The sequence below is a fragment of the Elaeis guineensis genome, chromosome 11 (genome assembly GCF_000442705.2).
Source record: "Elaeis guineensis isolate ETL-2024a chromosome 11, EG11, whole genome shotgun sequence".
In the NCBI taxonomy this organism is placed as follows: Eukaryota; Viridiplantae; Streptophyta; class Magnoliopsida; order Arecales; family Arecaceae; genus Elaeis; species Elaeis guineensis.
In genome coordinates this window covers 99,374,024-99,399,841 of record NC_026003.2, presented here as the reverse complement: position 1 = coordinate 99,399,841, position 25,818 = coordinate 99,374,024, and the positions used below count along the sequence as shown (strand labels likewise).

The following is a 25,818-nucleotide window of genomic DNA, read 5'->3' as shown; positions in this document are numbered from 1 at the left end:
GCTCCACATCTGAGCCACTGTCGGAGCATACTCCATCCACCTCCACAACGGCTTTGACTTCGCAGGCACCACTAGCATCTGAGCCTCCATCGACAGTCACATCTTCAGCACATACTCCATCCACCGATGATGCTCCACCGGTATCTACATTGCACAATCGCAATGAGAGTAGATTTTTATTGAGTCAATTATTTATTTATTTATTTTTTATATAGTTATTGCACACTCTTATATATTCGTAATATATTTTTATTGCAGATGCATCATCCAATAGGACATTTCGTGATCCCACACGCATGCCGCATGTGTGAAACTGCCAGCATCAGATCATGATAGAGTACGATTAGGAGAAGAGACCAATAGGAGAGATCGCAAGAGAGCTGCATTCCTTTTTCGGAGTGCTTGTGAGGTGGTCCGACATCATTCTCATACTGCTCATAGACTGGCAATTGATGGTTACTGGTGTCAAGGACCAGATGTGGAAGGAGATTTGGATAAATGTATCTTAATTATATATATGCATGTGATATGTTTACACTATGTTTGATTAGAATAATTTTGTAACTGACTTCTGATAACTTTGTGCAGAGGAGGTAAGACTTTTTGGATCATGAGAGAGCTCAAGATGTTCGACTGCAGAACATTGGAGAGTTGTTTCAAAACTACTAGGTTAAGCTCCACAAAGAGTGGCTAGAGCACCATAGGGATACTGAGGAGGAGCTTGTTCCTTGGATCTAGAATTGTCCCTCGAGTCAGTGGAAGGGGATGGTTAGGCATTGAAGGAGCTGAGAGTTTCAGATTTAATTTATAACTTATGAATTTTTCGTTACACTGACAATTATATTTGATTTTAACTTATGTGATTTAAATACTTTTTAGGCTACCTCCTGTCAAAATCGAAAGAATTGAACTGCTCAGGAGTATACGCACACTCTCGACCATAAGTTTATGGCCAGTCGTGTGCATAGAAAGATAATGAATTCTAACATTTAGTTTATAAATTATTGAATTATTATTATTTTTATATATTTCTAACAAGCTGATTGATTGTTATAGCTGATGAGAGAGGAGATGATGCCCACTCATAGCATCATCTTCCGATCCAGTCGTATGGATAAGAAGGGTAGGCCGATGAACACCACAATCGAAAGAATTTTTGTAAGTAATAACTAGAGTATGATTAGTATTATAGTATTTTTTATGAGATTTTATTTGAATTTACAATTATAGGAATAGTTAGATGCACTTGCGAGCAAAGGCCCAGACATCTCTGCCCCTATGATCATTTGTTTCGGGTCTTAAGATCTAAGCACTTTGGAAGGATTCATTACAGATTTGGACATATGTCGACGAGCTACTGATCTGAGACGAGTGTCTCCTCACACGCTTTCGAGGTCGTCAATCGAAAGCAGCTTGACGAGATCTTGATGCAGGCAGCTTAAGCTTAGGAGCGCACATCTTAGGCTAAGGAGCACATGTCTCAGCTACAGAGCATCATGTCCACTAAGATGACACAGCTCTCGCTCATCTTGGAGTTGATTTTTTGAGTATTCAGGATATGTTGGCCAGTATTTCAGCTCCAGCCCCTCCAGTTCATGCTCCTACCCCTCTCTATGATAATGAGATGCTTGGAGAGGAAGATTTAGATTTAGTAGATTTTTAATATATTTTATTTTTATTTAAAAATAATTATAATACAATTTAATCAGTAATAAAATTTAAGTATTGGAGTCATATTCCTGCATTATTATTAAGTTTCATATGAAATTTTTGATTTTTTTAAATTTTAATTTGAGTAATAATATATTAAACTACATTTATCAGGTAAAAAATGATAAATTTATATATTTTTTACCGTCCAACAGCCTATGACAGCAATTGCACAATCAATATCATATTTGTGCCAACCGCTGCCATATATCCGTGCCAACAACTATTATAATTTATGACAGTGGTTACAAAATTATTGTCGTAGAAGATATAGGAGTGGTTGGCACAGATATATGGTTGTCTTTCCTAAACTGTTGCTATAAAAGCTATAGCAGCGATTCCTAAACCATTGTTATAGAAGCTATAGCAGCAGTTTAGGAACCACTGCTATATATGCTATAGCAGCGGTTTACCAACCGCTGCTATATACCACTGCAATAGATCAGATTTTAGCAGCAGTTTAATAATCGCTACTATACCCCTGTACGGTAGTGGTTGTAGTAACCGCTACAATAACCACTGCCATAGACCTACGGAGACAGCGACAGTAGCAGTGGTTGTAAAACCATTACCGTAGGCTGTGGTAGCGATTTTTTGGATTATGACAATGATTTCGAATCGCTGTCGTAGCCCTATCCTGTAGTAGTGGGAGGTAATTCTTTTGTTAATAAAATTGATATAAATTGACAATGATATAAACTAAATACAACCAATATAATCTCTCTTTTTTCTCTTTTATTTTTTAATGATATATATAATTTTTCAAAAAATTATAAAATCCAACTTCACCATATGTTTAAGAGTAATTCTACTAGTAACAATCACCATTTACAAATGACTGAGACTTTGCATCAGCTATCTCGCATCCCATAGGATATAACATAAATCTCTTATAGAAAAAATATTTTAGAAGACCTAGTTTACCACTTGTAAAAATATTCTTATCAAGCAATATCATAGTAGATTAATAATAAACTATTGATCCATATATTACAAAATTTTTACTAATAGTCTGGTGATTTGTTAGGGAGACTCGACAAAAATATATTGTTTCAGCATTTTTCTAGCTAGAAATATCTTGAGGATGGTATATTGATTAGTTGGATTGATTACTTGGATGGTATATTGACCATGAAGCACTGAAATATATCAATAGTCAAAAGAAGCTGAGCCGCAAGTATGTCAAGTGGATGATTCTAAAACACAAATCTAATGCTCAGAATTGAGTGATGGATCCGCAAAGCAAGGTACAACAAAGCTTCTAGATATTCTTGAAATGGAGGTGGTTGGCTTTGATATTTTGAGAGACTTTTGTACCAGTGATCCAGACTTTGCGACCATTCTACAGAAGGTTTAGACTGATGATTGAGTTGACTACTACTTGCAAGATGATTTTTTTTAGGAGTGTAGTTCTGTATTTCAATTGTTCTTTGTGGGAGAAGATCATACAAGAGCTCCATGCAAATGGCCACTTCAGAAGAGATAAGACTCTCACGTTGATTTATAGCAAGTATTATTGGTCAAAGATGAAGCATGATGTGATCTGACATATGTAGCATTGCCAGATATACTAAGTGTCAAAAGGTATAGTGACTAATGTAGGATTGTATACTCTTTTGCCTGTTTCTAACCACCCATGAGAGGAGATTAGTATGGACTTTATGTTGGGACTACCTGTGACCGAAAGACAATGCGGTTCAGTACTAGTGGTGGTGGATCAGTTTTCAAAAATGATACAGTTCATAGCTTGTCGCAAAACTCTAGATGCCACTAATGTTGCTTAGCATTTTTTTAAGGTGATTGTGCATCTCCATGGAGTGCCCAAGACCATTACATTCGATCAAGATAAGAAGTTCATAAGCCACTTCTGAAGGAGTTTATGAAAAGGGTTGGGCACATCTCTGCAATTTAGTTCAGCCTATCATCTTGAGATGGATGGTCAGACTGAGTCCGTTAATAGGAGCCTGAGGAATTTATTGAGTCTTGCTGGTGAATGATCGAAGTAGTAGGACTTAGCCTTAGCACAGGTTGAGTTTGCCTTCAATGATTCAATAAATCGAACCATAGGCTACAATCTGGTCTAGATAGTTTATGGATCAAATCCAAATAGTATTCTAGACTTGACTCCAATCACTTCTAGGGATGATCTAATGTGAAGGCTGAAAGCTGGGCTGAAGAAATCAAGGCTATCCATCGGTCCGTCAAAGAAAAGATTGAGGACAGTAATGCCAAGTATAAAGAGGCTGCTGACAAGCATAGAAAGAAGTTAACTTTTGAAGTTGGTGATTTCATATGGCTGTTCTAACTAAGAATCGATATCCCATTGGTGAAAACAATAAGTTGAGCCAGCAAAAAATTGATCCTCTCGAGATAATCAAAAAGATCAATGATAATACTTATCAGTTGAGGCTACCTATTCATCTTTGTATCTTTGATATGTTCAATATGAAGCACTTGGTTCCCTACACAGGTGATTTGTTAGAGAATGAGAAGACTTCTAATTTGAAGACGAGTTCTTTCTAGTATAGGGAGGATGACATAGATGTCTTAGTTGGTAAATACATTGATTTGATGGACTAAACTCGAAAGGATGAGAAATCAAGCTGATGCACCAAATCCTATCAGGTTTTGACCTCGCTGTGTCAAAACGAGCATAACTCCCTCATCTAATGTCAGAATTACTTATAAGATCCTAATTCGAAAAGCTCTTTTCGTGTTCTATGAGCTTGATGGCTTTGCCATTATAACCAATTTTGGAGTCAGATTCTATCATTTGATAGGTCAATAGGAGCCAAAGAATTTTAGATGAATTAGAAATCGATCTTGATTTTTTTTATTTTATTTTGGATTACTATTTTATTTTGAATTGCCTAGGCATTAAGTTAGGTTATTTTTATTCTATAAATATGGCCCTTTTTGCCAACATTGTAGTCAGTCTATTTTCTAGATTATTGAATCAAAACTCCAGAAGAGAGTTTCTTCTTATTTTTGCTGTTCTCTTTGTTTTGTGCGTTTTCCTTCTCTCTTTTTCGTCGAAGCATGGCTTTAGCTATGTCAACTTCCTACAATCATAAATGAGTAATTAGAACTCCAATTGACAAAGTCTGCTCTTCCACGAGTCTATTATCAAGCACACTATCCTCAAAGTTAATCTTGAGGAAGCAAAAGAATCGTAGCACCCATATAAAATGATTTACAAGAGAAGATAAATATAGAAGCTACAGAATAAAGCCACAACTGTCCTTATTGTCACAGATTGCCATAGATTTCCCTTACTATTTAGTAGCAATAGCTCATTTGAGTTATGAAGCTTGTAGAGAAGCTTTCATCAGAGTTAGCCTAGACTTCAATGAGTACTTTAAATTGTATACTTGTTTCTAGCTAACCAGATATAGTAAGCAATATGATATATAAAAATTACCTCACTTCTATCCTTTCTTCTTGAAGATTCTCCTTTAGATATTGAATAAGGGTTTCTAATGAGAAATACTAGATTATGGCTATATTAAGGATAGAAGCTGACATCTATACTTGTGCCACCATTTGACATTCGATGGAGATGTATGTACTCAATTCCTCTCCACCCGAACAAAGAACATAAAGAGCGGATATATGCACACTATATCAATGAGAAAAGTACAATAAGAATGATTTTATCTTATAATTTTTTGAAAAAATGATGAAGTCTTTCAGTAAATATCCATCTTCTAAACCCAAGTGATACTCTAGACTGAGGAAGAGATGAATTAAAAGAAGTGGTAGAAGTCTCTCACTTTTACAGATGTGTAGGAGGAAGTACCAAAATATATCAAAATTATCAAAAATTAAAACCACCATTGACAAAATTTTGCTTGCAAGTTTTTCAACAAGATCCTGACAAATAAACATAGTGTTCCACTGCCTTTCTCCTACAATAAATAGCTCTTTTAATTGATAAGATGTCCAGAGTGCTGACATCTACCATCATATATGGATCATGTCGAAAATCTATGGATCATGGAGGACATTTATATATAGATCTCCCATCTCTTGTAGATCATCTAAGGTTGGAAACTATATTAGATGTACAAGAGCAAATTATTTTTCATATAGAATAATCATTCTAGGCTGACGAAGGAGAAGAGGATGTAGACCAAGAGCTATACTTTGCCCTCAGAAATAAGTACCATAAGTTATCCGCTTCTAGTATAAATCTAGCTATCTTTTGGCTATCAAGTCCTCATATATCACATCCAACAAAGGTATCATTGAGCCTCCAAGTTGGGTTGATAGAAAAAATTTAACTTAGGCTAATAGATGAACTCTTTTGGAGTTGTTAGTGGAGCCCCGTAAAAATTTCTCATGACTTGGTTAAGCTTCTAGAGAACATCTTCAGATATAATAGAGCTAACCATCAAATAGGTGGATAAAGCAAACAATACTGACCTGATGAGGATAATTCTACCCGTCATTGATAAAACTTCTCATTTGTGATACTTAAGTATGTCAAGAAACTCCTGTAGTAGTAGATTACACTTAGATACGGTTCACCTCTTTTTAGTAATAGGTACTATTAAGTATTGCTAGAAGTTGTTGGATTCCATAATTTGCAAGTAATTCTTTATTGATGCTCCACCACTAGATTTATTCTTGGCCTAAATCTCATTTGCAGATTTGGTTAAGTTCACTCATTGACTAGAGCCTTCATAGTAGTACTCTTTGACAGTGTCTACTAGCATTATGGTATTATATATAGTATCTCAAGCAATCAATATGGTGTCATTGCAAAGAGAAGATATATAATCTAAGAAGCAGAGGGAATTGGTTGATAAGTAGATGAAGAATTATTACTTATTATAGGTTTCAATATATAAGAGAGAGCATCTATATAAATTATAAATATGTATGATGATAAGGGACATCCTTGTATCAAAGCAATGGTCAAGCAAAAGATTCATTTTCATGTCATTGATTGGTAGAGCAAAGGATGAGAAAATCATGAAACCATGCACCCATTTGATCTAGTCTTCATGAAATCTCATCCATTGAAGAGAGTTGAACAGGAAGTCCCATCTAACTCGATCACCAATTTTATAGCTTTTTAGCTTCACCGATGATGAGCTTTGTCCAATTTATGCATTATTTTATGAGCTAGTAGGATGTTATCAGATATACATCTGCTCTCGATAAAAATCCATTACTTTGAACTAATTAGAAAGTTTGACACTAAACTGCATTTTATTTATAAAAATTTAGCAATGATGGATCAGATGAGAAGAGAGGAGGTAATCCCTTCATTAAAAAAAATTGATATAAATCGATAGTGGTATAAACTAAACACAACTAATACAAGCTCTCTTTTTCTTCTCTTAATTTTTAATAATATATATAATTTTTTAAAAATATGTAAAATCCAACTTCACCCTATGCATGAGAGTAATTTTACTCAACAATTACCATTACAAATAAATGAGACTTTGTACCAGCCATCTCATAATAGATCAACGATTATCTATTGATCCACATATTGCAGAATTTCCACTAATAGTCTGGTGATTTGTTAGTGAGACTCAACAAAAATATATTATTTCAGCATTGCTCTTGCTAGAATACACCTTGAGGAGGGTATATTGATTACTTGGATTGATATCTCCTCTCCTTTCTTCTTTTTCCTTCTTCTTCAAAAATACCAATACTTACATCCCAATTAATGGTGAGGTAGCAATAGAGTGAAAGAGGTGGACTAAGGAAAGAGATGGAGAGAGAAACAACAGAGAATTCTTACATGAGAGGAGAGATGAAGGTTTGGATGTCTTGGTGTTAATTAGAAGGAAAGAAGGAAAAAAGAAAGAGAGAAAAATAAAGAGAGAAGGGAGAGATGATGGAGGAACAGAGCACTTCATACCCGGTGTGGGATTAAAAAGATAAACAAGGAGAGGGTAGAGTTTGACTTAGGTTCTTGGATTTTCCATGCCCCCATTCATCCTTCCATAAGAGCAAAAAAAGGTGGAGAAATTTGACCTAGGTTGGAGTCCTCCCCTCTGCTGCTCATCTTTCTATTTTTATTTAAAAATTATTGTGCCATCTAACTTCATAACTATGAATAAAGGTAAAAATAAATGTGGATCTGATTTGTATAAAATAAAAATTTTATTTTGGAAAGATCTCAATAAAGTTGTACATAAATTGGGTTGGACTATAGATACTGATAATCCGTATGTCTTACCACAACCCTGCAATCCCGATGAAAAGTCTCTATCTCCCTTAAAGAAAAAATATTTTAGATCATTTTTTTTGGATAGGTTTTCCTTTGAGGTTGGGAGGGGTGGGGGGGGGCGCTGGGGGCGACTAAGGGGTTGGTAGAGCAGATAATTATGTTCAATCTATAAAACTTAGTTATGATAGAGATCCATTTTTATGAGCAAGATGGGTTTAGATCCAACTTCTAATTTGAAGCAACGAGCCACTCTATTGAAAAGAAAAAAAAAATGTTTCGCAAATTTGGTCTAATGTGAAAAAATTTAGAGAGAAGAAAAACTTGTATCCATAAAGAGCAAAGTTTTACTCTTCTATCAAAAGAAAAAGAGAAAAGTTTTACTTGTAATAATTCTTAATAAGAAACATAAACAAATTAAGATATAATAGGATGGTTGCAAGGAGTTGATAGCTTATTTGACAGGAGACTTTGTAAGGTGGGCCATTATAAAAGTTAGTCCACATAGAGAGCATGGTCTTGCTTGTTGATTATGAGATAGCATTGCTTAAGGAGTTGATACAGTATAAAAAACTTATATTGTAATAAGCTAACAAGGCAGAAATTTACCAAGCACAAAAATTGAAGATGTTATTTAGAACAATTTATGGATGTTTAAGAAAAGATAGAGTGATCGTTGAATGTATAAGGGAAATTTATAAGACATCAGTTTGTTGCTAAGTACAAAGTCGATGTGAATCAGATTCACAAATCAAATATGTTTATTATGCGTTCTTTGAGGGCCAGTAAGTAGGATGAATAAATGCTCCTTGGTGATCCTAAAGTTGTTGTAGGGTGGTTAAGTAGGAATTTTCATGATGTGTTTTTAGTGGCAATTGGCATGACAGTGGATCTTGAATCTGGCATTTACAACAGGCATGCATGTTGATTAACAGACCACCAGCTATGGGATAATATTTGCATCTTGAGCTCATACCCATTTCTAAGATGGTTTCAGTTTCAAGAATTCATAGTACATTACTAGTGAAGGTGCGAGTGGGTTGTAGCCTAATGTCTCAAGTGGGATGGCCTTCAATTAATGAGCAAGCTTAGGTGGGTCTGGTAGGCTATTATGTTGGGCCGAAGGTTGTTGCACCATCAATGACACCCAAGTTTAAGAGCATGGTGCAAGTGCAAAGGCAAAGGATGCAGATTAAAGTAGAGATTTTAACCCATTTGATTTCTTGCAGCCCATTTATGCCTTCACACTTATCATCCCAAAGTATCATCTTTAATCTATAGCGGTTAACATGTGCAAAATTGCAATAGTCTGAGTTGGTCTCTATGGCATGAACTAAGAACCTAGAGAATAGCTTTAGAAATATTTTTACGAAACTGAATATGTTACGACTATCATGCAACCTCGTCTTATCATTGGGACATCAAGGTCTAATAAGATACCATTTGATTGGGAAGAATCCTATTTTTATTTCGATTTTAGAGCGGAACAAAAATGTCTAAATCTCTAAAATACAATGCAGACTCCCATCTAATATTCAAATACCATTTCGATTTTGATTAAAATTTTAGTCACGAACCAAATGTATCGGAGAATATGACAATTCTGATTTTCATTTCAACCCATTCTGATTTCAATTCTGAATATAACAGTAAATCAAATATATCATCAATTCAATAATTAGTAGAAAGAGTTTCACAAACCATAGCTCTCAATTTGTAGAATTAATGGAAATTAGAACATCATATGGGCTCATGATGCAAGCAAAAGGAATTTCCGATATAGAGAACTTCAATATCTTAATGTTAGTGTAGGTAAATGCAATGGCTTTTGTACAAAGCAGGTTTGAGTTACGACTTATGAGCTCCCTGAATCACCCAAATGGCCAAACAAAACCAAAAAAACCTCCTGGCCACAGCCGAAAGCAAAGAGGCATGCACCCAACCATACCCCAAGGTGCTCAGCCGTTGCTTTGGACCGTAGTAGCTGTATGGTTTCCACGCGAAGGACATGGTGTTGGGAGGACATTCCCGTAGTTTCTGCCATTTTCAAGGGCATTTCTCCAACCCGCCCTCGCCTCGCCTCCGAGTCTATGCCCAAACCTAATAAATCGTATACAAACACCAGCGAAAAGGGTGAGAAGAAGAGGCTCCAGAGAAACCAAAAAAAAAAAAAAAAATCCTTCCTTCGCCAAGCCCCTCCCCTTACCATCGATCTCCCATCTCGTCTTCTCGCTCCACCAAAACCAGAAGGAAACAAAGAAGCCATCAGATCTCCACTTCCTTCCATCCCACTCCCTCGCTCTCTTCTTCGTGCTTCTCTCGCTGCTATCCATCTTCGTTCGAGACGAGCATGAGGATTAGAAAGTGCGCTTCGAAGCTTCTGGGTTCGGCGAACGCGTACGCTTCGCCGCCGCTCCGGTCGCCGTCGTCGGAATCGTGGGACTCGCAAGCTTCTGCCGCTGCCGGGCTTCTCTGCGAGCTCAACCGCTCGCCTTGGGATTTGATACCCAATCTCCACGACAGTAGCATCATCGCATTCCAGGTCAGATCTCGATCGATCCATCCCCTTCTCCATGCTAAACTATTTCCTTCCTTTCCGCTTCTCGCTCGCCCAACTGCTGTTAAGCTTCGTTTCGTTCTATTTCTCTTTCTGTTTGGGGAATGCTTCATGCCACTGTTAGGGTTTCGCAAGAAGCACCCAATGAATCCATGGAAGACATGGATGCTACTCGATTTGAGCTTCCTAATTCTCTATTTCTCTCTGCCTGTTGTATATCGGCTTGGTTTTTGAATTCTGGCGAGAGTGTTAGGGTTCGCATCCATATGGACGAGGGTGGTCGGAGAGGAAATAAAGAAACCTCGATATCGATCGGTCGATCGATCGCAAATGGGGGGCGGGGAGGGCTTCCCTCGCTGCTTCGATTCAGGGCTCATACTTAGCCCCTTTTTTTTTTTTTTTTTTTTTTTTTTTTTTTTTCAAATCACTTATCTTTTTTTTTTTTTTTTTCTTTGGCGCTTCTTTTTATCCCTATTTCTACGGGCATTTGGGACTCGAATCCTTTCTGGGTCTTGTCTTGTTAGCAGGAGGAGGAGAAGGAACAAGGGTTGGATAGGGGCATTATGGGAAATAGCATCAAGCTTGAAGAAGAACCCATCCCTCTAAATAAAAGGTAATAAGCCTGTAACTCTTCTTCTCCTTTTCATTTCTTTCCATTCCTTCTCCTGGCTTCCCACCCTCCCCTTTATATCATTCGAGTTACTGCCACCAATTCCAAACCCACCCAAAGAATAACGAGAAGGAATAGTTGGAGAGCAGCAAGTTCTTACTTATTATATTGACAGTAAGGAGGAGATGGAGGAGAGAGAGGAGAAGGATAAGAGGAAGAAGAAGAAGATAAGGAGGAAGAGGAAGGAGAAAGAGATCGAGACGGGCTCTACGACGGCTGCTGAGACCACTGTTAGCTGTAAGAAGAGTGATGGTAAGGGATGGCACTGCAAAAGACCGGCGAACCTACCCCACTCCCTTTGCCTCTACCACCTCGCGCAGCTTCGATCATATAGTTACAGCCATAGTAAAGTCGCCAACCCAAGAACCGGAACCCAGTTTAGTGTTCAGAATAAGAAGGGGGATGCAAGTGGTGATGGTGGTAACTTGTATTACTACTACTACTACGCTGGGTTCGGACCTTGGCGAGGAAAGAGGAGAGGAGATAAAACTGGTGATGTTGTTAATGGCGACGATACTGCTATCGAACCGGAGGAGGAGGAGAAGAAAGGGGGAAGGAAGATTCGAAGTATGGCGATGAATGTGATGCTCCAGTGGCCGGCGACGACGAAGAAGAAGGTGATGAAGATGATGGGAGGGTACTCCATGGAGATGATGACGACGGCGAGGAGGATAGCAGTGATGAGGAAAAGAAGAGGAATCGTAGGAAGAGAGGAAGGAAGCCCGTGAAGGCTCGCTCTCTCAAGTCTCTACTGTAGCCTCTAATTCTGATTATGTTTGTTGGTGTCCTTGTTGCTACTGCTGCTGCTGTAGTTTGTTTTTATTCTGTTTAGAGATAGTTAGTTCAGTTTCTAGTTGTTTCTAAAAAAATAAAAGCATTGTTTAGTTTCTAAAGATAGATATTGTTTTAATGGATTAGCCTCTTTAAAAGTTTGCAGATTTAGTATCTTAATTACTACCATCCCACCCTTACGCCAAGTATAGTCTCTTGCTGTTAGCCAATGACTTTGGTACGGTTCAAGTAGCTTGGATGCAGGCAAAGAATCCAATGGGCATGGATGCAACGGTTAGTTCAGTATTAAATAAATAAAACAAGGATATGGAAGTATAATTCGTTCTTCTTTAAAGGTAGCAAGGCAATACCTGAAGACGATTGATACTTGAACTGGATATGCTAGCTGGTCAACCAGCATGGCTTCATATGTGGGAAAATTTGACATTGTTAATGTAGAAGATAGCGATGGTATATGGAAACTAGTGGATGTTAAATTCGGTTCAACTTTTTTGACTGGATGTGCTAGTGTCTGGATCATTGTGGACCAGATTAAGGCATCTTTCAGGCCTTTTTCCTTTGCCAAGTTCTGACAATTTGGACACACCTGTTTCATCCAAGCAATTTGGCTGCGGAAATCTTGGGACAACGGGAGATTATTTCTCTGAAATTTTCTTTGGAAAGATGTTTCCTAGCTCTATGTAATGTTGTAGTAGCGAAGTTGTGGAGTGTCTCTCTTTTTTTGTGGGACTGACAACATCTTTAAATCGAATAGGAATACTAGAGAAAGGTGCCCATAAGATTCTACCAAAGTGCTTAGCAACAAAGACAGCTATTCAATTAGCTGTACTATTTACCTCTCTATAGATACGAGTCACAGTAAATAATTCTTTAACACTGATAATTACCATGAAAATTTGCTTATACAAGGATTAGTTACGCAATCATCTGCTTTTTATTTCAAAATTTTTTTATTCAGGATATAACGTGGTTATTACGGAGATTTTGCCATGTTAGCCCTCCACTCTAGTATTCTATTTGGAGCATACAAATTTTTTTCTTTTCTTTTTTTTCTTCTTTTTACAAGAAGTACATATCAAAGAAGGAGGTGATACTTTTCTCACATCTAGGACACTGGAATGGTGAAGTCAATGTAACCATTTCTACCTCTGAATTGTCCCAAATTACGCCGCATCTTCGGTCCAGTCTACTACGAGCCGACTTGCATCAACATGTCACATTGGCTGGTCGGCCCCGTTGGCTAACATGGATCCATGGAGTATAACATACAAAGCCACAAGCAAGGATCACAAAAGTCTAAAGTCTTAAGGATTCGTGATGGGCCAATGAGATTTTAGATTTTATATCTACTTAAGTTATCATACTCTTTTCTTTTATTTTTTATTTTTTAAAACAAATCCTAGTTAGAAGATAATAGAAAGGAAATAAAAAGGATGTTTTGAGAAGCAGAAAGGCAGGTTTATAGTTGTTTGAATGTGAACGTAATATGCTTTTGTTGATAATAAAATGATTTAATGCAGGTCGAACCTTCTCGGCTCACATTAGTTCACTTCTTTTTGAGATAGGATTTTGCGATTCTTGTTGGCTTTTTTCATAATAAAAAATTTCCACGAGTAAAAGGGTTAACCAGTTATAAGCCAGCTCGTTCTTCATTGAGAAGTAAGATTGTACTTGTAATCAAAACCGGATCATCAATTCCAAAAGTATTGTTGTGCACTGGGGCTTTTTCTTTCCTTTTGTGTGAAAAGTAAGAAATTGAATGCATGTGTTGGTTGTGTTGGGTGGCAGCGTACAGCGAGTACATATTAATGAGATTAGCTACTCATGGTTTTTAGTCCAATGAGTTACTTCAAAATCAAGTCATATGCACAGTGTTTTTCGGTCCCTAAATGCTCAAAATATCTGATTATACTTTAGGGCATATTTGGTGGGAGGACAATTCCAACTATTTGATTGGAGAAAATTCTGATTTCATTGCAATTTCAAAGAGAATGAAAATATCTCAATCTCTCAAAAATCCAATCGAGACTCTTATCTAACATTTAAATCTGACTCCGATTTAAATTATAGATCAAATATATTAGAAAATATAAATATTTTGATTTGCATTCTAATCCATTTGGACGTCGATTTCCATTTCAATCACGAATCAAATGCATCCTCGGCGTATTAGACATGAGTTGCGGCTGTTCTTCAAACCCAGCGGCGAGTAGGTCTGATGGTTGTGGCTTGACCAAGAGGCATCAAAACTGATTTGCGGCCTCATTGCAATGCCACCGGCTTTTAGAAATTTGCAAACTAAATTGTGCCCATTCTACATGGCACAATATATATGCCATTGTTAGTTTTGTACCTCAACATGCACATGTTTAGGATGTCAAGAGATGGTATTCTTTATGGTAAAATGCCATAACAGGATGGTTAATACGAAAATTCTGGTCGATTATAGCAGGAACCGTCTAAAATCTAGCTTGCTAATGCTTAATATTTTGCAATTTAATTTATTTCCAAAAGTTTCTTGGACCTGGACAGGTTATGTATTTTTCACCAAAAGCAACGTCCGGCCAGCTATGTCAACAAGGTCATTTACCATTGCCCACCATACGGCGGCGGACCATCTGATGTGGGGCCCACCTAAGATGGTCCAGAATGGCCGATAGGTGATAAACTGCAATCAATGGAAGCATAGAAGGCCCATAAAAGCCTTGGCCATATTTGCCCATTCTTCTATTTTCTTTTACCAGTAATTATTTGTACTCCACGTATGGCAGAAAAAATATACTATCTCATCTGATTGGGTCATATAGCCATCACTTTTAATATGCATTTAATGCTTATAGTTCTGCTTTTTCATTTAAAATTTTGAATGACGAAAATACCCCTCTTCTTCTGAGAAAATTATGACATCCTATAACTATATTATAATATCTTACGGCCAAATTATGATTTCGTGTTCATATTTGACCACAGGATGTCATAAAAAAAAGGAAGGGATACTTTCATCATTGAAAATTTATAAAAATTTTCAATGATGAAAATACCCTTCCCTCTTTATAACTTTTGAAAAAAAATTATGATTTTTTGTATGAGAGTCATAATTTGACCGTAGGATATCATAATATGACCATAGGATGTCATAATTTTTTTAGAACAGAATGATATTTTTGTCATTCAAAATTTTAAATGAAAAAGTAGAACTACAGGAATTAAATATGCTTTGAAATGTGGACGTACTCCAAAGTGATTGAATGGTGTGCTCCACGCCACTTTTATTGCATCGCATGTGGTGTACCAAAACTCTCTTTCTTTTATTTGCCCCTAATTAACCAGGTAGTAGAAATGATTCTTTGGTTCCATTTTAGGGTTATTACAAACTAGGCACACAGGATAGAAGAGGAAGAAGGAGAGAGAAGAAGAGGAAGGAGGAGATGAGAGAAGGAAGGAGGAGAAGGTAGATGGACAAGCAACTCAATATTATTGAATTATAATAATGCAAACTTGTATTCTCAATTACATAGCTATGAATTTATATAAATTCAAAATCATAATAAGAATTTGTAAAGGAATAAAATATGAAATCCTCATAAAATTCTAATCCTAAACTCTATATAAGGAATAAAATATTTTTAATTTCTAAATAAAATAATTTTTTTTAATTTTATATTTACATCTAATAGAAGTGTGCCTTAGGACGATCCTCTGTCATTGAAAGAGGTGGAAGCATCGGGTTTATGGTTAATTTCTTGTTAATTATCTTTTATTTTCTTCGATTGTATCATGTTTGATAAGGTTAATTACTAAGGGATTTAGCGTCCATGGCTGCGCAGAAAGGGCGGAGATGATAAAAAAAGGGAAAACCCTAGATTGATTAAGTTGAGCACAAAGGAAGGAGGAAGTATTACAACGGCAGAAGGGGGCTTTGGTTGTTCCTACTTGGGGAATCCTCTCTCTCAGCCCATCTTTTTATTGTTTTCCTTTTAATTTCTGTTGTGGAGCTCTATTAATCTTGCATATTCTGAGAAACAATAAAGGAAGAAAGAGGGAATAAATATTGCTGCAGCAAGTTACAGTTCTTACCTTGCCAAGGTTATTTATGTGAAGATAAAGGTGGAGGAGAGTGGGATGATAAGAGTAACAAATTTCAATTACTAGTTACTATATTGTAAATTCACGTAACCTGAAGGGTGTGAAATTGTCCAATAATAGTTGGGATCTAGATCCATGCAAGCGACATCGACGAGCTTAAGCTAGCGGCAAAGTAGGGGTCTAATAATGCAAATGGAAAGTGGTTGCTTGTGGAAACTACAGTGATAGTTAGGCTTGGTCCAACTATTTGATTGGATGAGCTAGCTGCCGTCTGGACCAAGTTTAAACCGGTCTGGACATCCTTTAGGCCTTCTGTCTATTCTATTGTGGACTTTGGACAATATTGAGTCATGGTTTTAGATCATTTGGCACGTTCTAAGATCAAAAGTTCTAAGAAATGGACTGCTTCAGATGCAAGCAATGCTGGAGGAAAGCACTCGTCGGTTCTACTTGATCTCCAAGTCACCACTGGATATTCTATCCATGAGTGGATCAATGTTCAGGACTCAGGAGCTTGGATTTTGCAATGCCATGCAGTGGATGTGATTTTAGAATTTTTTTCATCAAATTTTTTGGCAAAAAATATGGCCATCTACTATTGAATGTGCTTTATTATTATTATTATTATTATTATTATTATTATTTTTTTTTTTTTTTTTTTTTTTTTTTATACAAATAGATGCCACACCATTCTGACGTGAGCCTAGCCCATAAAGTCAAAATACAAAAGATCTCCTAGGGTTGGCCGGTACATCTTCTCCAATCTTTAGATCTAATCTCTGAAATGTTCCATAATATAAGATGCAATCCAATCTACCGCACTGTTTATCTTTTGAAAGACATGCCAGATATATATCGCGACAGAGAGATAAAGAGCAGTCTAAATGTTACAAAGAAGTGGAGGAGTCTCCAGCTACTTCGTGTCATCCCGAATCCATTCAATAATCGTTGCAGAGTCGCACTCTATGAAAATCGTCTCTATCCAAAGCTCCTATCTAGCAAAGATACCATTGGATGTGCTTGGGAGATGAGCCAAACTAACTGCATGGATCAGCAAAGGCCCCATGTATGAATGGATTTCCCAATAATGCTGAAGTTGCAAAGATTTTGTCTTTCTTTTTTCTTTTTTCGAAAAGGAAAATTTATTCTTTGACATCCTCAAACTTTCAGTCATCAGCAAAATTTCCTATTTGAAATTTTCCATTAGCCTTCCGTAGTTTCCATTTGAGCCAATGTCACCCTACTGTCCCTCACTATCTACATGACTTGACCATTATATGTCCATATTAACAGAAGTTTCTTCCACAATTACCTTCATTGGTGGGAGACCTTATGATAGTAGAGTGTGCTGATCCCTTTCTGTTTACCTGAATTCCTAGTTTTTTGATCAATAATTTTTTTGCAGCAGGTTGATAGAAGCTATAACTACATTCCATGACACAATCCTTCAGAAAAATAGAATAATTTTTTGCACAACACATGAAAAAAAGGAATTTACGAGCTTATCCCAAGAAAATAGAAAGCTCAAGAGTGAGCTCAGAAGATTTAAGGCCAAAGGAAAGTGCATTACCTACCATGGTGGTGGGGGAGGGACCTGGCACTAAGCGAGGATTGGAAAGCCAAACTCACAGAGGGCACAACATCACCATAGCTTCTGGTTGATGGATGATTTTAGGAAACAAAAGACTAGTTTGGGTCACGGAAAAACTTTTCTTCTACAGAATGTTATTTCTGATAAGTTGATTTCTTAGAATATAATATTTGAAAAAATGGTTTTGATTTTTTTGATTGATTTTGAAAAAAATAACTTATATTTGATTGAGTATTTATTTTTTTTTTAAATTATGTAAAATTTTTATTGTACTCTTAATACATATATGGCCATACCTTTTTGACTCCCAAACATTGTATAAATATTATATAATATTTATATTAATATAATACTAATTTTTATTAATATAATACTTATTAATATAGTTATTAATATAAATATTATATTAATATAATATTAATATATTATAAATATTATAATCTTAATATTAATATAACTATCAATATTAATAATAACTTATTATATTCTAATTAATATAAATATTAATTTAATATTATATTAGTATAAATATTAATATTGTCGCCGCAAGACTTCGGGAAGGCGCTGATGTGGCTAGGACTGGATGCCATCCGGGATCCGGAATGCCAAAGAAAACCTACAAAAAGAGTCTACACTTCGATGCTTAAGTTAGCCGAAATTTGAGAATAGTAGAAATGAGAAAGAAAAAGAGGGCCGCAGAGAGACGAACTCTCCCCTCTTCCTTATTTTTTTTGTTTAGCTGAGTTAGCCTATCTTTATCTGAGGGTCCCTATTGTACTTCTTTTTATATAGAAGTTGAGTCTATAAGCTATTAGCCGAAATTTGTAGATTTATTAAGTCTGATTTTTCAGGTCATTGGGCCACAGTTTGGCCATTCATTTGGAGGAAGTTTGCTTGCTAACTATAGAATCCAAGTTGTTAGTCAGAGGCATTATCACGGGCTTCACCTGGGTGACCAGTTGAATTGCTGGTTTGAAATGAGTGTGGGGTCAAGCTCTTGAGCCTGCATCTAGAATGGCTTCGCTAAGTTGTTTTGGGTGCCCACCATGGGAATGGTGGATCCTGTTGGTGGGTCTTTTCCCTAACAGATGCTCCCACTTTCGACTTCGAAGTGGTCTTTCAACTTTGGGCAAAGGAAGTAATCACCTTAGTAGTTGAACCGCCGGCCCAACTCTCATGTCGATGTGCCTGCTTTACCGTTCCTTGAAGGAAGGAGCTCCTAGGGATTAATGATGCATTATTTTGCAGTCCGCATCGCCATTACTAAGAAGGGAGTTTGAGGAGTCATGGAGCGACACTCCAAGAGGAAGAAATTTAGGGATTGTTCTTGGACTTGCCGGGACTTGTCACATGTCAGATGATGGCAAGTTTCGAGGTACATTTTATCGATTGCTTTACATGACTTGATTGGAGAAGGGTATGATGAAGAGTCACGAGATCCGTCATTTTCAAGGTTGGCCAAGTGGCATGATTGGGCGATGTGATGGCCAAATCCATATCGTCGGTGATTTATATAAATAGACCATCTATTCGGTAAGATTTTCTATCGTCTAATTGCCAGTTGCTCTTACGTCATTATAGTCATCGGAGAAAATTTTTTTTTTCTGTCCTAAAGTAATGAAGCTGTTGTTGTTATCCATCAAGTTAGTGGTGAAGAAGAAGAAGAGCTCTCAGACAGAGAGTCCTCATCCAAGAGGACGAGGAGTGCCCAATTGGAGCCTCCTACTCTTAACTTATCGCAATCCCCGTGGGGACTGGGGACAAGTTGGTCATGGTCGGGTTACCATAGGTTGCTACATTGATTGCATCGGAGTCACTTTCGGATTGGGCCTCGCCTTCCCCTGGAGGGTCAAATGGATCGGCCAAGCTCGGGGCAGACCCTCCTTTGCCTGAGGCCAGAGGAGGGTTTGCCGAAGTTGCAAAGGATGTTACCGTCGAGATTAGGTATAGATGCATCGAGGAGTACAAGGATTCAACAGATTTTGAGAATGAGCTCATCGAGGTATCCTCAGTTGCTTTTATCCACAGGTTCAAGGACTGCAAGGCATGCCTGCAAGGGAGGGTCCTAAAGCCGGACTAAGATGCCTTCACTCTGGGAATAGTGATGAAGAAGTCGGGGTATTTTTTTCGGATGAAGACTAGTTCTTCTTCCTTTTTGTATTTATTTATGGTGTCTTTTTTTGGCAACACTCTTTAAAAAAAACTTTTTGTTTAATGAAAAACATATTTTTACTATGTTTATCTTTCACATGAAGTCTCTTGCTTCTTTGTGATGTTTCGTACTGATTAGCTCTTATCACAGTCAAGGGCTCGAATAGTTTGAATGGATTGACCAGATCAATTTTTGTATCCAATCTAGGTCTCCTTTGACCTTACCTGAAGTGCTTGTTTCATCAGTATGTTGCGAGCAAACTTTTGAAAATTGTAGACTTATCTGCATGCTAAGTATTGATACTGATGGATGTCATATCACCTCCCACAGACCAGAAAAGGTGATCCATATCTAGAGTCATGCAATGAGAAATCTGTCAGTCTGGAGGCTTAATGGGGCTTTGCCTTTAATGCTGGTACCATCCAATAAGGATGGTGTTGCCCAACTAGACAACTCAAGAGAAGGAGTGAATTGGATTATTAAAAATTTTAACTAAGTGGTGTAGATTGTGTAGTAAATAAAAGATAAACAGTGAGCAAATACAAGAAACAGAATAGCAAGCATACAAACACAGTGAATTTATAGTGGTTTGATGCACCTCAAGCACCTACATCCACTTCCCAAGCGATCTCTTGAAAATTTTCATTATAATCGATTAGATGATAGTGTATTTGTTTTGATTGAGCTCACAAACAAATTCAATTGGTTTTAACACAAGTCAACTAATCAAAATCTTTATAAGCCTCGTCCCAAAGCTCCCAAACTAATCCAAGTTTGAAATAATTCAACCCTTCAAGTTTCAACTCCCACTAAAACTATTACAGCAATTTACAAAAAAAAATCAGTACAACAATTAAAAACCCTGTAGATGGTTGATTTATTGTCACTGAAGCTCTCTCTGAAGAAGCTTTGAATGATAGCAATGAATACTTTGCTTCTCCTTGAATGCACTCAGAAAAATCAAAAGGAATTTAGTTAGAAGTAGGTGAACTCTTTTGAAAGCTATTGAATACTTCAAAGTACTCTTTTCTCAAGAATAGTATTTCTCTTCTTTGTTTCTTGCTCTTCCTTTTAATTCTTGATCATTCCCTTTAAGTTCTAATTGATTTGAAGCCAAAACTAGCTATTTCTAACCGTTGGAGGTAGAAAATAGCCGTTCCAAATTTGTTTGAACAAAAATAGACTTATTGCAGAACTAACCGTTATACCTGTCAGACGGTATCGAGCAACTCTAACTGATCTTGAGCCGGCTCGATTTACATTCGATCCTGCTCTGCTGTATTTCAGGTTAGCTCGACTTCAAAACTCAAAAATTTAGCATTTTGTCCTTCTGAGAGAGCCGGCTTCGATACTGGTCAAGTCAGCTCGACTCTCGGATATCTGAATTTTAGCCTTCTATTCCACTGAGAGAGTCAGCTCTGATTTGGATCGAGTTGGCTCAACTCTTAGAATCTGAAAAATATCTTTTTGTCTTTTTGAGAGAGCCGGCTCAGTTTCATTTTGAGCCGGCTCGACTGTGTGCCAAGTCAATGTTTCAGTTCTGTTTCATGATAGAACTGGCTCGATTCTTTGGTGAGTCGGCTTTGATTCTTTAAGAGAGCTTTTCTTGTGCTGTTTGTCTCCAAAATCGATTTTATTTGACTAATTGATCTTCAATCATACTTAGAGTCTTCCAACAGTAATTTTCTTAACAAAAATATTTTTTGAAATATTGAAGCGATTTAGTATTTTTTTATGCTATAATATTTTGTAATCATCAAAATCATTCTGAGATCAATAGATGGTACATTGAAAAGGATCTTTGGTACTCTTTTCTCTAGGAGGCACAATCTCTGAGGTCTTTCGGACGATGACACTTGTCATGCCATTAGTGAGCTATTTGAATATGCTTGGTCTGCTCCCCTTTGATAAATAGGATTTGGTTGCTTGAGGTTTATCTCACCTTGGTCATCTTCTAAAATGTCATGGTGGCATTGTCTCATCGGGCATCAAAGGAATGACGGAGCTTTTCTCCATCTGAAAAAGTCGTCTTCTTCCTCTAGCCAGTCAGAGTGCATCGAGGGAGTGCACTAGTGAGCATTTTGCCTTGGCATAGGAGGTATTGGAAAGTCCCATCACTCCGACCATAGAGCTATGATGACGGTCGTCTGGGGACCGCTGATGCATTGTCTTCCCCATAAAGGTCTTAGACCTCTCTTGGGGGCCATCCTCTGCCTCCTCCAATCTAGTCTTCTAACCCTCCTTAAAGGAATATCCTAGAGGTAGATGGGTTTTCGAAAAGAAATTGATCATGCCATCCCTGATATCTTTTGGTGGGGGTCGGTGACCATAGGAAAAGGGCTCCACTTTGTGTGCATCGCTAGGGACAACGTCCGATGGTCCTCGGCTCTTCGCCTGAGGATGCCGGCAAATCTTGATCTTTGTGCCTTCTTTTCTTTGTTGCAGCGAATTTTGCTCGGATGAAATCAATTTATAACAAACTTTCTCTAAAATGAAGTATCTCTTCATTGATATTCTTTTCATGTATCTTCTAAAATTTTTTCTTCTTTGAGGGGGGTCTCTGAAGGTTTAACCTCTTTATTGTCGTCATTGCCGGCTTCTACTGATAGTTTGGAGTTCTCAGAGGGTTAGCCCCTATCGAGTTTAGTGGGCCACGATTAGCTTCAATGGGCCATGGTTGGCTTCAATAGGCCATGTGAGGTCCTTGGAGGGTTAGACCCTATAGGCTTCAGTAGGCAATGGTTGGCTTTAGTAGATCATATGGGGTCCTCAGAGGGTTAGCCCCTCTTAGTTTCAGTGGGCTATATGAGGTCCTCAAGGATTAACCCCTATTGACTTCAGTTGGCCATGTGGGGTCCTTAAAGGGTTAGTCTCTGTTGACTTTAGTGGGCTATAGTTGGCTTTAGTGGGTCATGTGGGATCTCTAAAGGATTAGCCCCTTAATCTTCATCATTGTGGCCTTTGCTTCGACCTGCTCATGGGCAAGGACCATCATGTGGCCTGACAGGATGAGGCATTGGATGGGGTGTCCTCGGGTCCTAGCATTGATAGGACCTCTAGATTCTAGAAAGCCTCGAAGAACTTTTTATCTTTTCTTAGATATCGAGCCAACTTCAGTCCCAAATCTCCGAGGATTCAAGGTTCATCCATGCAGGGGTCTAGCAAGGGACCCAGCTCTTTTGGTTGGCTCGAGGTTAGCTTCACATTGAGTCATCGCAAGCCCTATGAGCATTTTGAAACTACCTCAGAGGCACCATCTTGTTTGACTCCGCCTTAGCTCTGTCCTCCCTTGAGTCGGCTAGCAATTTAACCATTCAATGAATTACAAAACAAAATGTCAATCAAATTTTTATTATGAACTGAAATTATATTTACACTATGGGTGGTTATTGTCGTTAGTACGATGACGACATTGTTGCAAAGAATGTACTCTCCTTAAAAAAGAAAGAAAATGATGCCCCTTGAGTATGGTCTCTTAATTTTCTTTAATGTGATCTTCTGTCCCCCACACCATTGATGAGGATGGAGATGGCGTTGATGATGCCAGCGGTCGATTGGTTGCCATTGTTCTTCTCATTGGATACTTGATTGCATTCCTCCCAAATATACTTATCGAGATAACTTCTTTGGATCATTGCCTTAATCTCGTCTTTAAACTGGTGGCATTCTTTGATGTCATGGCCATGGTTGTGATGGAAACAGTGGTACTTTCTTTTGCTTCTCTTATTTGGAGGGGCTTTCATTGCCTTGGGTCGCTATAGATATCTCTAGTCCTTGATCTCTTTAAAAGATGGGATCGGAGAACGGATAGAAGGGTGTAGCTGCTAAATCGACGTGATGGGCTTCTGGACCTGTAGCCCTTCGGTGGTCGGGAAGACTCCCTTTCGACTTGGACTACTGGAGGATCTTTTTGGCCCCTCTTCTTGTCGGAACTCTTTTTTCCTTCTGTCTACTTGTACACCACCTGGGCTTTTTTAGTTTGAATGTACTTTCAAAATCGGACTAGTAGATCAGTGTAATCCCTTGGAAAGTTCTTATCGAAGGACAAGATAAAATGCTCATTTTACAACCCTCGCTTGCACCGACATTGCCACTAACTCATCAAGATTGCAGACCTCGAGAGTGGCAGTGTTGAATTGCACGATCTCACAGTTGACTCACTCTCCTCCTATCGGAGAGAGAAGAGGCTATCAAAAATTCCTTGGTTGAGCTCGGCTATTGTCAAAGTAAACAACGAATAGCCTACCAAGTTGCTTGAATGAAAAATAAATAGATCCGAATTGGAGTCCCGAGTACCACGTCTGTGCCAAGTTTTTGAGGATGGTCGGGAAGACAAGGTAGAGGAAGGCATTAGAGGCATCCTGCAACATCAGGAGGGTTCTGTAACATTGCAAGTGATTGAGTGAATTCGTGGAGTCATCATACGGCTCCAGCTAACGTACCTTGAATCGAATTGAGTTCGATTCACCCAAAATGATCTAGGAGAATGGTGGTTGAGAATGAAAGTTGAGACCATCGTTGCTCTGGTGAGGCCCATCCTAGACTTTACCAAGGCAGTGCTCGATGTCTTGAACTCTCTTCTTAAGCTCCGCTTCCTTTAGATCTCTCGAGTCTAGGAGAGTAGGCTAGGGCTGAATCGCTAGTGGAGGAAGAGCTTCTCGAATGTGCCTCCTCCCTTAAGCTTTGATGGGAGGAGGAGCACACTGCAAAAGTAGGGGAATGATGAGAGTGCCAGCAGGAGGTGGATCTCAAGCTTTGATAGCGAGATTGCCAACCACGATAGGAGAGAGCCGCTTGGGGGTCCAACTTCAGCACTATCATTGCTGCTCTGTCACTTGCTGGAGTTACTGCATAGTAGCGATCAGTATTTGGATTTAGTAAGTCAGGGCATCGAACAGCGATGGATTTATTATTACTGGAGGATGCACTGCAACAGAACCATGAGCAGCATTGATCTTGCTACGATGGATGGATTGCTAGTGAGAGATGGCAGAGTTCTACGCTCTCATCTGCATCATGTTTTCTTCTCTCTCTCAAAAAAGGGCTAATCTTTCTCTAATGCCAATCTATTGCCACGAGACTCTGAGAGAGCACTAATATGGCTGATGCTAGACACTGTCTGGGATATAGGATGCTGAAAAAAATCTACAGAAAATGTCTACACTCATCGAGGGTGTTCCGACGAGGGACTCTAATACTTAAGTTAGTCGAAATTTGGGAACAGTAGAAATGAGAGAAAAGGAGAAGGCCATGGAGAGACGAACTCTCCCCACTTTTTTTTTTCTTTTTCTTGTTTAGCTGAGTTAGCTTGTCCTTACCTAAGGGTCCCATCATATCTTTTTTTATATGGAGGTTGAGCTTGTAGGTTGTTGGCCAAAACCTGTAGATTTGTTAGATCTGATTCTCCATGCCGTTGGGTCACATCCTGGTCATTTGTTTAGAGGAAAGTCTACCCGCCAACCATAGAATTAAGGTTGTAGTCATGGGTGTTGTCACTGACTTCACCCAAGTGGTCAATCGAACTGGTAGTTTGAAATGAGCGTGGGGTTGAGGTTTGAGCCGGCATCTGGGGTGGCTTCGCCAAATCGCTTTGGGTGCCCATCATAGAAATGATTGATCCAGTTGGTAGGTATCTTCCCAACAAATATTAATATTAATATCATATAACAGGATAGCATTAAAAGAAATTATTTTTCAAAAAGAAAATGAGCTTTCAATTTTCATCCTATAGAAATTCTAAAAACCTACGTCCCTCATGGATTTTTTTTTTTTATGAAACATGAGAATTGTATTCGCATAGGAAGATCTCTTTGAATTTGTCTCCTTTAAATACTCCAACCAGGTGAGAGGAGCTTTTTCCTACTCAAGAATTACACTTTTCTCCTTCCAATTCCCGTGAACCAAACGAGACCAAAATGTTATTTTGGGAGTTGATGTATGGTTATATGGATTGTTTCTGTATGGAGTTTTTGTTAACTAATGACCTAGTATTTGCAATAACCAAGCCAAGTAACTTGGACTTTTTGTTTGCTATAATGAAAGTCCGATTCTTCCTACATAATATAAA

The 25,818-nt window shown here is 38.0% G+C and overlaps 1 protein-coding gene across 1 annotated transcript; it reads left to right on the top strand.

Moving 5' to 3' along the window:
• Positions 1-10,024: 10,024 nt before the first annotated feature.
• LOC105053586 (uncharacterized) lies at positions 10,025-12,062 on the top strand. Its single transcript, XM_010934811.3, is given in 4 exon segments — positions 10,025-10,445; positions 10,988-11,073; positions 11,246-11,669; positions 11,672-12,062. Coding segments are annotated over 4 exon segments (918 nt in total). The 5' UTR covers positions 10,025-10,253; the 3' UTR covers positions 11,888-12,062.
• The last annotated feature ends 13,756 nt before the right edge of the window (positions 12,063-25,818 follow it).